We start from the raw sequence: 16,894 nt of genomic DNA, 5'->3' as shown, positions 1-16,894 counted from the left end.
TTTAAATAGGAATTCATTGAAATGTTAAAAATAACCTTGAATAGTTCATACTTATACGGTCTGTGTTTTTGTGTTGCCTGTCTCGCTCTCCCTGGGGGCTAGAGATGCCCTCTGAATTTCCAGGGATATTTGTCATGGACTGTGTGGTCACACAAACGCATGCACACAAACGCACACTCAAGCACACATGGACATGCGCTTGGACAAACACACACAAACTAACAGTCATTTATTAACATGCACTGTTTAAGCTGCTGCTCTTGTGTTGCCAGTTCACTTGCAACTGGAAACTCTGAAAATGCCCTTTAATCCATCTTGTTTATGTTTATTTTTCTTTGGCTAAATTGAAACGTATCTCACTAACTTTCCTGGCATTGCTGTTAGTGTTCCACATCACACACACCAGCTTCCTAGTTCAGTGAGATGGAAACGCTGGTCTCAGATGTCACAACAATTGCATGACTGTGTTGTGTAGGTCAGCTAGACACGACACAGATGTTTGACCTGATTTTTGCCTTCAGGACTCTTATTTGTGTTACGTTTAATTTCCAGGATCAATGCTAGCAGATGGCTTGTGACCTCAACTCTTGTTAAAAACATCACACATTTTTGTCATCAATTTGAAGACTTGTTTAACAAAAGTCTATCAGGATCCAAATGTTTTTCCACTAATTAATCTGTGTATTTGTAAAATAGATTGTACGTGAAACTCGCAACAGTAGGTACCGTATTTTCCGGACTATAAGTCGCAGTTTTTTTGATAGTTTGGCCGGGGTGCAATTTATACTCTGGAGCGACTTATGTGTGAAATTATTAACACATTATTACCGGTATATCATTTCACATGTTATTTTCACACTAAACCGCAAGAGGACTGCTAGGCCTGTGTTGATAATTTCGACGTAGAAGAGGAAGCGCCGCATCTTCTACCTCCGGAGTTAGCGGAGTTGTTTAAAAGTGACACCGAGGATGAAGATTTGATTGGATTTGAGATATTTGGAGTTACACGGATGGTTTGGTAAACTTCTTAGCATGTTATTTATCCTATAGTTATCTGAATAACTCTAAATATGTTATGTTAACATACCAGGCACGTTCTCAGTTACATGTAACATATTAATGTAACAAATTATTCAGCCTGTTGTTGCCTCTATTCTATTTTTATTTTAAATTGCCTTTCAAGATGACATGTCTGTTCTTGGTGTTGGATTTTATCAAATTAATTTCCCCCAAAAATGCGACTTATACTCCAGTTCGACTTATATATGTTTTTTCCTTCTTTATTATGCATTTTATGGCTGGTGCGACTTGTACTCCGGAGCGACTTATAGTCCGGAAAATACGTTATCTGGCAGTTCTTAATTTTCCACAAGTGCATGTGTTTCTATACAATTTATTTATAGCACGACCAATTATTTTCAGTTTATTTTGGATCTTATCATTGAGTTCACACTGTACATACACATAGCTGCTTATATATTTTACATATTTTTAACATGTTTAAAAATGAACGGTAAATGCCACTTATATCTAACCAATACTCTTCTTGTGTCTCCTAGTGATGGACACCAAAGCCGTGTTCGTGGCCCTCCACAGCGTGTGCGAAGAGAACATCACCTTCTTCTCGGGAGGAGCCAAGGGGCCCCAGGGTGACGCAGCACTTCGGCTGGTCGAAAACCTGAAGTCGATTCAGGAACACGCCAGCAGTCTTGAACCCGTCATCACCGGTTTTTCTTCGGTCTTTCACCATTTTGACTTCGACCCACTAATACCAGCGAATGGTTATCGTTCTTTAGTAAAGGTGAGTGGTCCGACCTACTCTGGTGTGTTGCTATGAACTTGGTGTGAACTCCATTTCACCCGTTTTATCTTGAGGTTACCGTTTGTTTCAAGTATTGATTTTTAGGTCCATGTGCGATCAGATTTAATCTTTCTGTTGTACTTTATCTAAAGCCACAATATGTACCTCCCACTTTTATTGATGAAACATTGTGACTTTTACTAACACCAGCTAACAATTACTGAATGTATTCTACTGTATTCCCCGTTTTACAAAAAAATCAGATGCTCGCAAAATAAATACTTGGCTAGTATTTTTGAACCTGTAACAAAAGTTTAAAGCATAGATGACCTACTGACAATAAGAAAAGCTGCAATGCATGCGATTGTCCTTAAAACGTCTCTGCTCTTTCTACATTTAATGTTGATGTGTTATTTACGACAAAAAAAAACATTACATTTTAGATTTCAATATTGCTGTCTAATGACTAAAAAGATAACCAGCGTGACGGTCTTCAAATACATGTATTTGAAAATAAAACTTTAAGAATACTCCAGAAAAGTCTAAATGACTACAAAGACCATGAATTTAAGTATGAAGTAAATAGTCAGTTTAGTAAATGAGGGGCTTATCCACCCATTTTCTGTTCCGCTTATACAAATGAATGTTTTGTGATTGAAACGAAGACCATACAAAAACTTTTATTTTTGTTAAAATCATTTTCAGACATTTCAAATAAGCCCCTGATCGTCTGTAAATAAAGTATTTGCGTTAATAACTGTGTATATAAAATATAAACATTTACATTGGAGCTAGTCTGCACTATTTAAATGCAAGTATGTGTTCCATTTCATACATTTTTAAATGAACGAATATAAACGGTTAAACCAGTTTATATTCATGTTTTAATTTGTTTGTTCTGATCGCAGGGGGAAAAAAATTTCTGACTGGCTCATTTCAATATGTTTTGCATATGAAAACGAGGGCGTGGAAAGGGACGAACAAGTCAGCGATTCATTCTACATTGATTGGGATGTACAAAGGAAAAGTGCCTAAATTCGTGTCGCGCACAGATCCATAAATCTGAATTTTTTTTTGCTGCATCACCTTCTAACATTTCAGCTTTGGACATATTTAGTAGAAGATCCACGAACTTCTTAGTACACGAGGCCCCAGGATTTAGCCATTTCTGAAACCAGTTTATTTTTTGGCGTTTAAATCCAGACTTTGTTTGGTATTGAATCAGTCAATAAATTAACTCAGTTGAAAAGTGCTTTTAAATTCTAGTTTAGATGATTCAGTTACATAGATGAAACAAATGGTGAACAATTCATTTGATTGAACAACACATGCTTGTTTTGTATCAAAAACATCAGTCGGTTTGATGTTTTGATCTTAAAAAGATAATAATTTGTATGGGTTTTCATCATATTTTTCAGGTGGTGCGTTGCTGCCTTCTCCACATTATCCATAAGGGGCGCTACATCACTGCAAATCGCCGTAGCATTTTCTTTCGAGTGGCTCACAATGCAGGCGAGATGGAGGCCTACTGCAGTGCCCTGTGTCAACTGCGAGCGCTGCTCTATCTGTCCCAGAGGATGCTGCACGACAACAGTCACGGGAACTTATTTTTCCAGGATGAGAGTGGACTCAGCGAGACCTTCGTCAGGGAATATTCCTCCATGCACAAGGGTTGCTTCTACGGCAGGTGTCTGGGATTTCAGGTAAGAACATGGTTACAACATTATCTTGCACCTGATTAGTGTAGTCCAGAGCCTCCAAACTGTTATGGAGTTGTTTGTGTGTGTGTTCATAAGAGCTGTACTAACAGAGTCCTGAATTAAACTCTCATCTCTTAAATCATAAACAAGTATTTTAGTTAAATATTGGCAAATACCGAGGGCGTTCACTTTTGTTTGTGACTCTCTTGTCTTGACTTTGACGATTCAGTGACAATATACACCTGATGCATTGATACAGAGAGGGTTTCCTGAAACCTTTTTTACCTTTTAATGAACTAGAAGATCTTTCTCTCGTATCCAAGTGAAGACGTACTTGACCTACTTACACTTTTAAATGATTTTATTTTTGCTAAAAGATGATCTCCTGAGAATCCTGTGCATTCTACATTTGCCTACTTGTCAATCAGTGTGTATTCTGAGCCAAGATACATTTTTACTTGCGTCAGAGCGTCTCAGTGTGACAGTGTGGAGCAGTTTTTCCCCGTTCGAGCTCCACAAGTTCGAGTTCAGTCGGAAGTTTACAAAGCAAGACAGAAGTAAGTGTTTGAGGAAGACAGTGCAGGAAGGACTGATCCGGAACGAAGTGACAGGAATGAGTTTTGGAAAAAAAGGACTAATGATGGAAATATGCAGCGGATATTATGAGGGTGAGGAAGTTTGACGAAAGAAATCTTTCAGAGGCAGAGGATTTAAGATCGATATTGAAGGTTTGTTTTTCAGAGGAAATATTTCATCAGTACAAAACAAATGTGTATCAAATTTCAACATTTCCTCCCCCCACTCTCTTCAGTTCACGCCGGCCATTCGACCCTGTCTGCAGACGCTCGCCATCGGCCTTGTGGCCTTTGGAGAAAACTACAGGCGGCATCAGTCAGGAATAGGTCAGCGCCATGGACTTCTGAATGCACTTTAAAACAACTTTGGTTTCATTTCACCCCTTTATCGCAACCCCTACCCAAACTTGACTTAACCTTAGCTTCTATATTTCACAATGATCATAGGAATTCATGAGGAATATTTGTATATTATCTTTGGACTAATCCGTAGAAGAATTCTTATTTATTAAGAACAAACTTTTTTTTTTTGTTTTAACTGCTTGTTTCTTGCACTCACTGCTGCATCACAGTGGAATCAGGAGGTATTGCACCATATGGTGAGTCTGATGAGCTACTTTATTTAGTGCCCTCTGTGGAAAACTTGCTTCTCTCAGTTGGTTTTTCCGCAGAGCTTAAAGGCATATCTTCCCTCATAACTTGAGTGTTTATCATGGATTAAAGTCTGTGTTCAAAAGCTAACACTCCCTCGTCGGACATTAACTTTCATTGCAGAGCAATTAAAGTCAGTAGGGATGTTTTCTTGATGCTCAATTTTTCCGTTACTGATGCGTGAAACCTCAGGGTTTCAGATACTTTAGTGTGTTATTGGTAGAAGTAGTTCCTTTATATTAAGTACACGTGATAAATAAATTAAGAGAGCAAGTGTTTTATGTTATTAATAAATGTATTTTACTCTATAATACAATAGTTTAGGGAACATTTTAAATTCAAGCATCATTTTCCTCTTCTTTCATTGATTTGTTTTGGTTTGCTGATTTTCTTAAAATACATTTACTATGAAACAAAACGTTATATGAAGGATTATGTGAGCAGTTATGTATGAGTGAAGTCTTTCAAGAAGAAATGTTATTTTTATCCTGTGGTGAAACAGTACAGTGACACAAAGAATATCATTGGAGATTTGAGAGAGCTGATGAATAAAAGCACGTTGATACTTGCATTAATACTGTAAGTTCTGGTACCATTAGAACCATCTTTTGTTTTATTTAATGGCTACAGAGTAGAGAAGGTGGTGACGATCCCTCGTTCTTTGAACTTCCTTCATATTTAAATAATAAATGTCAGCATTTCTTCACTGATATAAAGCTGTGCAGATCAGCTCTTCTTATTAACACATTGACCATATCACAGGATATTACACCGTGCAACAAGAAATAAAATAAACGTATTTTGCCTTAAATTCAACCGAGCTTTGTGGACAATTTAGGATAATTTCATAACATTGATGATACATATCAAGATCATGGCATGGCTTTAACACCATCGTCATCTAAAATTTAATTTCTTCTCTATTTCTGACTTTTTCCATGAAGTGAATCTTATTATTCACATTCCCTTTACTTCAAAAGTCTCCCTTTGTTAAAAACTTTGCTCATGCTTTCCCCTCCTTGCCTCGCCATCTACAGCTATTCTTCCATTGTTTGCTGTTAATTTGAATTCTGTTCTCCTCGCTCTTCTGCGTTACAAAGTCCCTGGTGCGTTCTGAGTGTATCTGTCCTTTCTCCCCAACACCAGGTGTAGCAGCCAGCTCTTTCTTTACCTCGGGGAAGTATGCCATTGACCCAGAGTTGAGGGGTGCAGAGTTTGAACGCATCACTCAAAACCTGGACGTCCACTTTTGGAAAGCCTTCTGGAACATATCGGAGACCGAAGTGCTGTCTGTGAGTGGATTTGGCTCTTCAATCATCAGTAACACAATCATGCCGTGAACGCTGACCATGTTTTTAATATTAAAACTGTACCAGGGGTTGCTTAACTTTCCTCCAGTAGAAGTATCCTTTATATCTTTATTCATTTTTGCCTCTGGGCGGTTAGTAATAATGGAGTAGAATCCAATTTATTCAATGACGCTCATGGTTTATTCATCCAGTTTCTCGTTTTCTCTAGTGACTCTAGTTGCAGCCTAACTTTCTCTTTTCTCCCTTTGCCTTTCCTTCTCTTATCTCCTTTTTGTCTGCTCTCCCTGCAGAGTCTGACCAGTATGACATCCACGCAAGTCAAGGTGAATCGTGCTCTTTCAGTGCCTCCGGTGCCCTTTGACCTTCCCCTGGCAGTCAACCACCAGGCTTTTGTAGCCATACCCCCTCCATCGGCGCACATTGGCACAGCTCCTATTCGGATGAGGCTCATCTCTTATGACCTGCGTGAAGGACAGGTAACGCCATTAACATTTCATCCACAATGTGGCGACAAAGATTAGATTAAATATTTAATTACGACGTTGGTCCACTTTTAATTTTACCCAGTTATCGACATGCGGAACGAGAACTGCATGTTATAAGATTTATTGTGCTCAAGTCAACTATATATATGTATGTTTTTTTTAAGAGTGAATATGAATGGTAAAGAAAAGTTCATTTTTCAGTTCTGGATCAGAATAACTTGTCCTAGTTTCTTAAAAGAATACATCTTTACATGTACGGTGCTTAATCACAATTTCTGTGTGACCTAGTTTGTCGGAACATTTTGAAGATGTATCTTTAAAATGTATGTAAGTATTCAAAAGTTACTACCTAAACTATATTTTCTTCACAGCTTATTTTAAGGAAAAACCTGTTTCCATCCCTTACAGTTTTCTTGCAACAGAGCGTCTTCTCTTTTTTGTTGTTGTCTGGCTGTCAACTAGACCTGCTATCTGCAAACACTTATTGATTTTTGTTTCCACAAAGCAACCGCATCCCTTTCAAAACACACAAAAAAACGACCTGATTGAGAGGAAAAGCCTTCCTGCGAGACTCTGCTTCTCTCTTTATGTAAATGAAAGGGCTGATCTCCAGGACGTCCTGTCAGCTGATCTCTCTTTAATGCTGGAATCACCATCAATTAAACATTATTTTATTTTATTTTTCCCGTTATCGTCTCACAGGACAGTGAAACACTGCTGTCCCTCTGTCGCTCCGAGGGCGGTCCCATATCTCTGTCACTGGGGCTGAAGACTAAGCGTCTCCCGTCGTCTCCCTGTCTCGTGATCCATTTACACGGAGGTGGCTTCGTGGCCCAGACGTCAAAGTCCCACGAGGTAAGACGGCGGTTTCTTCATGTGAATATGTCAATATCGTGCCCAAGATGTTGGAAGGTGGTCTGTCTACTTATCTAGTGCTTAATAAAAGTGTTGAGCCTACTATATGTTTATAAGGCTCTTGTTTACAGGCTAGATATGTCCTCTTGTGCTGTGTCTCAAATCGCATACTTCTCTTAGTATACTAGAAGTTAGTATGCATCAGGATAGTGTACATACTGACTAGTACGCAAATTCTCCACAGATAGTATGTCTCAAATCAAACACTGCTGCTACACACTAACAGGAAATGAGGCGACAGCTTCTTCTTCTTCTTCTACTACTATTTAACGATGCTTCCAACCAGCTGTTTGAACGCTATCGCCACCTACTGGCAGCATGTTTTGCAAGTTTGGAAGAAGAAATAAAGAAAAAATATGAGAAACAAAATATTCGCGAGATATTTAAGCTGGTATCAGCACCGAAGACGTGTCATTCTTCTACTGCTGCGGAAAATACACCTGTACGTATATGAATATATATATATATATATATATATATATATATATATATATATGACTTCCGTTTACAACGTCACTAAGATGGAGCCGTTTAGGGTAGATAGTGTCCAGCAAACCATACTCCGTTTTGTGGGCGTTTTAGTGACAATGTAGTGTGCATGGGGCACTGAATTTCGCATACTAAGAATTGAGACGCACTTACCCACTTAAAATACTAACTTTTAGTATGCGATTTGAGACACAGCATTGGTCTTAGGTTTGACGATCTCAAATAGCTTTTAAGATGTATATCAAGCGTTGGTCATAGTACAACCACACAAAGATACCATGAACACCATTATCTAGTTCCGCTTTTATCACAAATGCTTTTTTTTTGTGGAAGGTTTGCTTGCTTGGAGATTTTATTGTCGTTTTTTTTTGATAAGATGTGGTTTAATCAGTCCACGGGCCGCAGCGCTCACTTAAAAGATTTGCAGCCGAGTGTGAAGGAGCGGTATCTTTAATCAGTAATCCTGGTTTTAGGTCGTGGAAACTGAAAATCAACAACTAAAGAATAGCTATTCTATATTGTAAAAAAGATTCCAAAATAGGTGCTGAAGTATGTTTTCTAAGGTGAATGACTCATTTTGCAGCCAGGCGATGATATGGCCTTGTACATGGATATAGTTGTTTAAGAATCCAATACAGATGGAGCGCTGTTGTTATGTTAAAAATCTTGGAACGCAGTTCAATTTACAGTTAAAAAAATATATAAAAAATTCTGGGTTGAGTATCAGACATGAGCCATTGGAAATGAAGGGACTCGGATCAAACAAGTGATTCAACTATGTAACTTGTTACATATTCTCTCGCATGAACCACCAAAAATAATCCTTACATATCAACAACACTTGCATATTATTCATAAATTCCTCTATCTTGTTGTGGTTTACTCTTGTAGCATTCATTTTTATTGAAATGATACCAATTAAATTGATGCAGATCTAGATGATGATCATCATCATCATCATCATCATCATCATCATCATCATCATCATCATCATCATCATCATCATCATCATCATCATCATCATCATCATCATCATCATCATCATCATCATCATCATCATCATCATCATCATCATCATCATCATCATCATCATCATCATCATCATCATCATCATCATCATCATCATCATCATCATCATCATCATCATCATCATCATCATCATCATCATCATCATCATCATCATCATCATCATCATCATCATCATCATCATCATCATCATCATCATCATCATCATCATCATCATCATCATCATCATCATCATCATCATCATCATCATCATCATCATCATCATCATCATCATCATCATCATCATCATCATCATCATCATCATCATCATCATCATCATCATCATCATCATCATCATCATCATCATCATCATCATCATCATCATCATCATCATCATCATCATCATCATCATCATCATCATCATCATCATCATCATCATCATCATCATCATCATCATCATCATCATCATCATCATCATCATCATCATCATCATCATCATCATCATCATCATCATCATCATCATCATCATCATCATCATCATCATCATCATCATCATCATCATCATCATCATCATCATCATCATCATCATCATCATCATCATCATCATCATCATCATCATCATCATCATCATCATCATCATCATCATCATCATCATCATCATCATCATCATCATCATCATCATCATCATCATCATCATCATCATCATCATCATCATCATCATCATCATCATCATCATCATCATCATCATCATCATCATCATCATCATCATCATCATCATCATCATCATCATCATCATCATCATCATCATCATCATCATCATCATCATCATCATCATCATCATCATCATCATCATCATCATCATCATCATCATCATCATCATCATCATCATCATCATCATCATCATCATCATCATCATCATCATCATCATCATCATCATCATCATCATCATCATCATCATCATCATCATCATCATCATCATCATCATCATCATCATCATCATCATCATCATCATCATCATCATCATCATCATCATCATCATCATCATCATCATCATCATCATCATCATCATCATCATCATCATCATCATCATCATCATCATCATCATCATCATCATCATCATCATCATCATCATCATCATCATCATCATCATCATCATCATCATCATCATCATCATCATCATCATCATCATCATCATCATCATCATCATCATCATCATCATCATCATCCAGCAGCAGCAGCAGACGACCCATCGTTCATTCCCTAACCTGCTCTCTTCCTGCCATTAATGTGTTTCGTAATTGAATTTTTAATCAGACTGTTTTGTTCCTCATCTGTTTCTTTACTAGTGTGACTAATATTTCATCCCCCAGGAAAATGCTTATCAGGGTTGGATCTTACACGAAAAGCGGGGGCGCTTTTGTTTCTGCCAGCTCCACGCTGCCAAAATGGGATTGATTTTTGTTAGAGGGGTGTCATGATGCAGCGTCAATGTCATTAAGATTGTTCAGACGGGAAATTAGAAATTAAAAGGGCCTAAGATGAATTTTACAAAATAAAAGCATTTAGAATGTTTTTTTCTTCTTAAAATGACTTCATAACCGGCGCAGTTTCACCAACACATCCCTCCATGATCATGTTCTCACTCACGCTCTTAACAACTTTTCATTAATTTAATCCAGCCATCTTCAAAACTACAAATTTAGCGTTTTTTTATTGAAGGTGGGTTTATCCAATAAAATATTTAATTGCCCAGTGGTTTACTTACTAACTTGTCAGGTGCTGGTCTGGTATGTGACCCTGTAGTATCAAAAAAGTTTAAAATGTACTTTCATTAACTGGATGGATGGATGGATAGATAAACTTTATTAATCCCTCTGGACATAAACGGACAATAATGTTCTTATTTGAATGTGACTGAGTGAACTGATGACGTGTGCAGTTGAATCGTTCTCTGAATAGAGAATATCTTTGGGTCTGTATCTGCCTCACATCTTGGCTGCTTATTGGTTTGCAAAACTCTTCCATCACTGCAGTGTTGCAGTGCTTTGGTTTAATGATCTGGTCATCTCTGGGGAATACATATATCAATTAAATATGTACAGAGTGGGAAATGGGGAGAAGAAATATTTGGAGAAAAGTGCAGGAAGAATTATTGCTTTAGGTCTGTACTGATGCAGGGAAACGCACTGATACTACAGGGAACAGACAAGACCCTTGATCTTCAGCTTGATAGCAATCAGAGAAAACTGTCAGACAGGTGATCATAGCTGTCTGGATGAATGAAGTCCAACTTTACAAAGGAAGCTTGTCCTCACCATGTTTAAAAAGATAAATAAAATAAGCCCTCACTCTGACATTCATTATAATCTTTCTCAGATCACTCGATCCTTTTTGTTAATTCTGTATATTTTTCTCTCTGTCGGATTTGGGTTCTTCCCATTTCAAACTTCTTAATTTCCCTTTTGCCTTTTTGCTCCTTTAATCCCAGAGACGAGTTTTACTCCTTGAAGTCTGTTACTGGCGCCTTTTTTTTCACAAGTGCAGAATTGTTAATTCACTTGGGAGCTCTGGAGGCCAAACTGACAGATTTTTATGATTTGATGATGGATTGAAAATGAAATGGAGGTCTGAGGTGATTATATTTTCATGCATGTATTTTACAATTTAAATAAGTGAATGGTAAATCACGATTAGCGACAGTGGCAAGTAAAAGCGTCCTTTTAACAAGCAGAAACCTTGAGCAGAACCAGACACTGAACTGTGACCGGCTGAGAAATGAAACTGAAATCCAAAGTATTAAAAGAGAATTATAACAAGAAAACTGTGGTTATATAAAATCCTAAACTGAGCTGACCTTTGCAAACTGATAGTTCAGGGATCTCTGATTCAACATCTTTTGTGTGCCACTAGTTCTGGAAAGTAATCCTCCAGAGTGTTATCTAACGCAGACACCTGAAGGCGGGGAATTAAATTATCAGTCTCTTTACGCTCTCTTGCCATCAGATGTTTGAACGCTTATCAAGCAAATGAAGATAACGGGGAAAACATCTTCCATCTGCAGCTGCGCTGGTTTTTATCAGCCTGAATCTGAATGCTTTTTTGTCCTCTCTTGCCCTTAAATGAGATCTGTCTCCATCAGCCCCGCCGGCTCTGTCTGAAGAAGATTAGGACGCATGGGGGGAAAAGAAGTACAGCTCTCTAACAAAAATAAAACAAACATCATTCTGGATGGAGGTTTCACATCGAAAGGCTGGGATGGGAAATTACTTTTCCTCTTCTTGGCAAAGGAACATCCGACTTGTCAGCGGCAGCAACAAGCGAAGCACGTAGTGCGTTTTCAGTGCTGCTCCTAAATACCACCTACTGAAGCCTAATCCCTCGACTGTGTTTCTTTTCAAGGCTGCCAAAATGGTCGACTTATCGTCGGAGGGACGTGGTGGTCGGGAATGTCGGCACATCATTTGACCATGAAAGCCACATTTGTGCCTTCATATTTCATTGACTTACTAATTACACAATATTTAAAGTGCAAACGATTGCAATTCAATTTCAGCCTCATTCGGTTGCTCAGTTGGAATACAAAAATACAACACAATATATTCTTTTTTCAGTTCATTTCTTGTCCACCAATTCCTTTGAATTCTTCATCTTTAATGTCTGAGTTTAAAAGCTAAGGGGGGTATTTACGCCTGATTGTTTTCACGTTGTTATGGTAACTGTTCGTATCACTAGAATACAAAGATGATGATGATATGCATGGCAGGAACGACCTCCGCGAGTTGTTGGTTAAAGCAAAGAACACTCATTATAATTCCATCTACTTCTTAAATCCTTCACACAACAGCGGACATTACAGTTTATACCACATTACTCCGCAGCGCTCCTCACTACAGTAGCCTTAGTGATTTGCCAAAGTCATACTAAAACTTTTTGATCACAGTAAGTTCCGTGGACCACACGAAAACACTTGTAGGTCAGCTAGCACAATCCAAATTGATCCATATACTGGCACTCTGGAATGTAAGGCATACTGTCTTACTTTTTTTTTTTTTTTGTAGAAAATTAAACCGTTTTAATACGGCCTGATAGTCCGGAAAATCCAATAATATCCATACATTAAGTCCATCATATATGTTCTGCTTTCTTTGTTCTAATATTATTGCTCATAATGTGTATTTAATTATATTTTTATCATCAGAATCTTCCCCAGTCCCGCCACCAGCGTCTGCATTTGCAGAAAAAACTGCTTCAGTTTCTTGTTCTGGGAGCTTCAAAAATTCATTTTAGCAATGGTGAAATCAATGCACCAACTTAAAGCAGTTTTCTGGTAGTGTGGTCAAAATTACACAGTGAAGATCTTAAATAATAGTTAATAATAGTCACAAAGTTCTTGTGTCACGACTGTGTCAAATTAAATGATCACATTATCAAAGTAAATCAGTCTCTTTCTCACTGTACACTATACATTTTTAATAGCCAGGCTCTATGTGTGATCCAGCCCAGGGCTCCCTGAGATGTATATGTCATGCATATGTTCTTTTTGCCAGTCATGCTTTTTTTTTCTTCAGTACAATTCCAGTAATGAAATGGGGCTTTCCCTTTTTCTTTTTTAAAAAAACCTTTGGGGAAAAGGCGAAGTCTAACTTTTGTAACATTTCTATCTTGGCTGCTTAATGACTTATCGCCGCTCGTGTCTCATCGGATTCTACCCACAGTCTCCTCTTCATTGTTGTTCCTTTACAATGTATTAAACTGGCTCATTGGGACGACTCGAGTCATCAAAGTTCACCTTTCTCTGTCCTTGTCTTCTGTCTTGCAGCCCTATTTAAAAAGTTGGTCTCAGAGTCTCTGTGTTCCAATCCTGTCAGTTGACTACTCTCTGGCCCCAGAGGCGCCGTTTCCCCGAGCACTGGAGGAGTGTTTTTATGCTTACTGTTGGGCACTAAGGAACCACCACCTACTAGGTAACCTCATTTAACAACACCACGTATAATGCATGTCATGTATTCAATATAGAGCCACAAATGACTAAACTAAAGATCTATGTTTACCGAAACTTCACTTCACTTCATAAAAATGTTATTATTGTTGAATGGATTTTATTTTTGCTAGAACTCTTCTTGTTTGGGTCTCACTTCAAAACATCAAGAAGCAATATCAGTTTATTTTTATTTAAGGAATGTTTCAAGTCCTACCATAGTGGCTAAAAACACCTGCACAGCGATCGAAAATGTTAATAGTAATAGTCTGGGAGTGAAAGTTTATTATTGTAGCCAGAAATGATCGATTCAATGTTGTGTGTTGCTCCTTTTATTCCTCTTAATACTTGTCATTTAGTTCTTTTTTTTAAAGGAGACCTGTCAATTACTCATCATTACCTGAAATGTTATCCAAACAATGTCATTTTCCGTAGAGTGATGGACATCTAAAATAATCAAAAAGCTGCAACTCTTATTAAATAAATCTTTGTTTGTACGATCAGGCAAAAGTTGTTAATTTAAAGTCAACACAAACAGCCTGACCCAGAGATGCCAGAGTTACCAATTCAAGTTGTACACCGGCAACTTGGATGTTTGTGTGATAGGGGTGGACATTTAAATTGCCATAAAAGAGACGTTGAGATTCGATTCGACAATAACATTTGATCCGTGTCATCATGTTGTCTCTCCACCCAAGTGAATTTAATCGTGCACCGCCCACGACACTTAAATTATTTCTTCTCCTCTGCAGGCTGGACCGGAGAGAAAGTGTGTCTGGCGGGTGACAGTGCTGGAGGAAACTTGTGTTTAACGACTTCTATGCGAGCTGCTGCCTTTGGTGTGCGAATGCCAGACGGAATCATGGCAGCATACCCGGCCACTCTGCTAACTGCCTACGCCTCACCATCTCGGCTGCTGAGTCTTATGGATCCCCTGCTGCCACTCAGCGTGCTCTCCAGGTGTCTCAGTGCTTATGCAGGTACGCCAAGTCCAAGCGGCACAATTTATCATTTTAAAAATCTGCCATCTTGCCCATTTTAAGTTCCTGATCGTGTGCCCATGTTATAAAGTGTGCATGATTTAAACACTTTTAACACATTTTAAAAGTCTTCACAGTCTAAAAGATGGGAAGAAATGGCAATTATATATGTTTTACTTTTATAGGAGCTACTATACTGTATGTATGTCACTATTCAGACAAATGTACATAAACATTTCAGCTGTTTAAAATTAAAAAAAATCACAGTTCCGTTAATATCTGCCAGATATAGAAATTCTTTCAATTCGTAACTGAATAAAAATAATTATTTTTTTTTAAAAGGTATTGATTCAAAATATTTGTCCCACACTTGATGTTTTACTCCAGATTTTACTGAAGAATAAACTATTGATTCTGAAAATAATAATAATACATTTTATTTGTAAGACACTTCATATTCTAAGAAAGAATCCCAAAGTGTTACAATCAAAGAAGAAAGATACAGTGATTAAAAACCAACTATCGATTAAAGGATTTATTTGTTCCACAAAATGAAAATGAACTAGATATTCAAATAAAACCGACATTTTATTTAGTTTTCTTCTCTAATGTATCACCTTGGCATGGAACTGTACGTGTCAGGCTGTGTAGAAGTCTGGCCCTTCACTTGCAGTAGAGAGTTCTGGAGTACGTGTTGGAGACGGTGTGAGAGCGATGTGGTGAGACTGAAATAGTTCTGGACAAGATGATGGAACTAGAGTTGAAACGGGTGAGAAGGAGGCTGTAGAAGAAAGGGCCCGGAGTAAAAATGGTCATATGGGATGAGAACTGAAGTGTGACAGAGGAGCAGAATGTTACAGAGTAAAGGTTTCCAAGTTGGATGGGTTAGAGTCACAGGTTGCATAAATACAGGCGAGGAAGGAGTAAAACTATAAAAACCCATCCGAGTGGTTCAAATGTGAGACAACTGGACGGTGAGGAGCCAGTGTTTATATACTACTTGGGGCAGAGACCCAGAGGAGAAAGTGTAAGACAAGGTTTAAGAGCAAGACCACGTTAGAGAAGCCCCAACTATCTGTGGGTACCCTAAGAGGGCCTTCTTGAAAAGCAAGAGGAAGGTAACAGAGGTTGAAAAAGGAAGAGAAAAGCTAAGACTCGGTAACGCCTTACATTGCTGACATGTCATAGCAGCTAAAGAGGATCTTCACACCACATTCCTGGTCACTTCAAGCCTATAAACACCATAAGGATGGAATCTGGTCCATCCTTAGGACAAAACATCTCGGTACAGATGGAGCAATGTGGTGTAAGCTGTCCAGTGCAATGAGAATGCACAAACCTGTACATTGGGTAAACAAAACAACCACTTCACAAGCGTATGGCTCAACACAGGAGAGGCCAGGCTGTCCATGTGCACTTGAAGGATGCAGGACAGATCTTACAGGTGCTTGCTAGATAGGAAAGATGGTTTAAAAGAGTTAAAGAAGCCATATTTACTACGTTGGAAAACCCTTCTCTCAACAGAGGTGGGTTCTCAGTCATCTCACCCTGATGTGTTTCAGCCCATACATTGTTTCCACAGCCTCCCTAATGTTCTCCGTTCCTGCCACTAGCAGGATATAAACTGGCTCCTAACCTCAGCTCATTCTGAACCGAAGAAACTTTTTGGATAAACATGACTTGGATAAATCGGAGACGGATATAAAATGAAGAAAAATGTCTAACAGGACATAAGAAAAGCCTTTCTGTGGAACTTCTTTTACATATTTATAATCATTTGATTTCAATTAACTTCAAAAGTTTTCACATTTAGCCCATGGTTATTTTTATTAATTTGTGAAGAGCTGGTCCAATCAGCTTGACTTTCATTCCTAGCGCCATGTAGTTTGCTGTATTGTACTTACTATTGTACGGAGTAGATTATCCAAGTCGAAGATCAACAGACAGGAATGTCATATTTTACAAGATTAAAGCGACCAAGTGAACTGAGCTGGCCGTCTCATCA

The 16,894-nt window shown here is 38.1% G+C and overlaps 1 protein-coding gene across 3 annotated transcripts in view; it reads left to right on the top strand.

Annotated features, from left to right (window-relative positions):
- The window catches only part of lipeb (lipase, hormone-sensitive b), a 31,155-nt gene that overhangs the window by 6,961 nt on the left and 7,300 nt on the right, over positions 1-16,894 (top strand). For 2 of the 3 annotated variants that reach the window (XM_087805198.1, XM_087805200.1), the window contains exons 2-9: positions 1,560-1,801; positions 3,220-3,504; positions 4,313-4,403; positions 5,874-6,019; positions 6,328-6,513; positions 7,225-7,377; positions 13,751-13,895; positions 14,662-14,889. In XM_087805198.1, coding sequence (XP_087661324.1) covers positions 1,560-1,801; positions 3,220-3,504; positions 4,313-4,403; positions 5,874-6,019; positions 6,328-6,513; positions 7,225-7,377; positions 13,751-13,895; positions 14,662-14,889 — 1,476 coding nt within the window. Of the gene's footprint in view, positions 1-1,559; positions 1,802-3,219; positions 3,505-4,312; positions 4,404-4,648; positions 4,676-5,873; positions 6,020-6,327; positions 6,514-7,224; positions 7,378-13,750; positions 13,896-14,661; positions 14,890-16,894 lie in introns of all 3 variants that reach the window. The other variant, XM_087805197.1, reaches the window with a different exon arrangement.

The sequence above is a fragment of the Callionymus lyra genome, chromosome 13, assembly GCF_982586985.1.
Source record: "Callionymus lyra chromosome 13, fCalLyr1.hap1.1, whole genome shotgun sequence".
Classification (NCBI taxonomy): domain Eukaryota; kingdom Metazoa; phylum Chordata; class Actinopteri; order Syngnathiformes; family Callionymidae; genus Callionymus; species Callionymus lyra.
The sequence above is the reverse complement of the archived record's forward strand: the minus strand, read 5'-3'. Positions and strand labels throughout refer to the sequence as shown.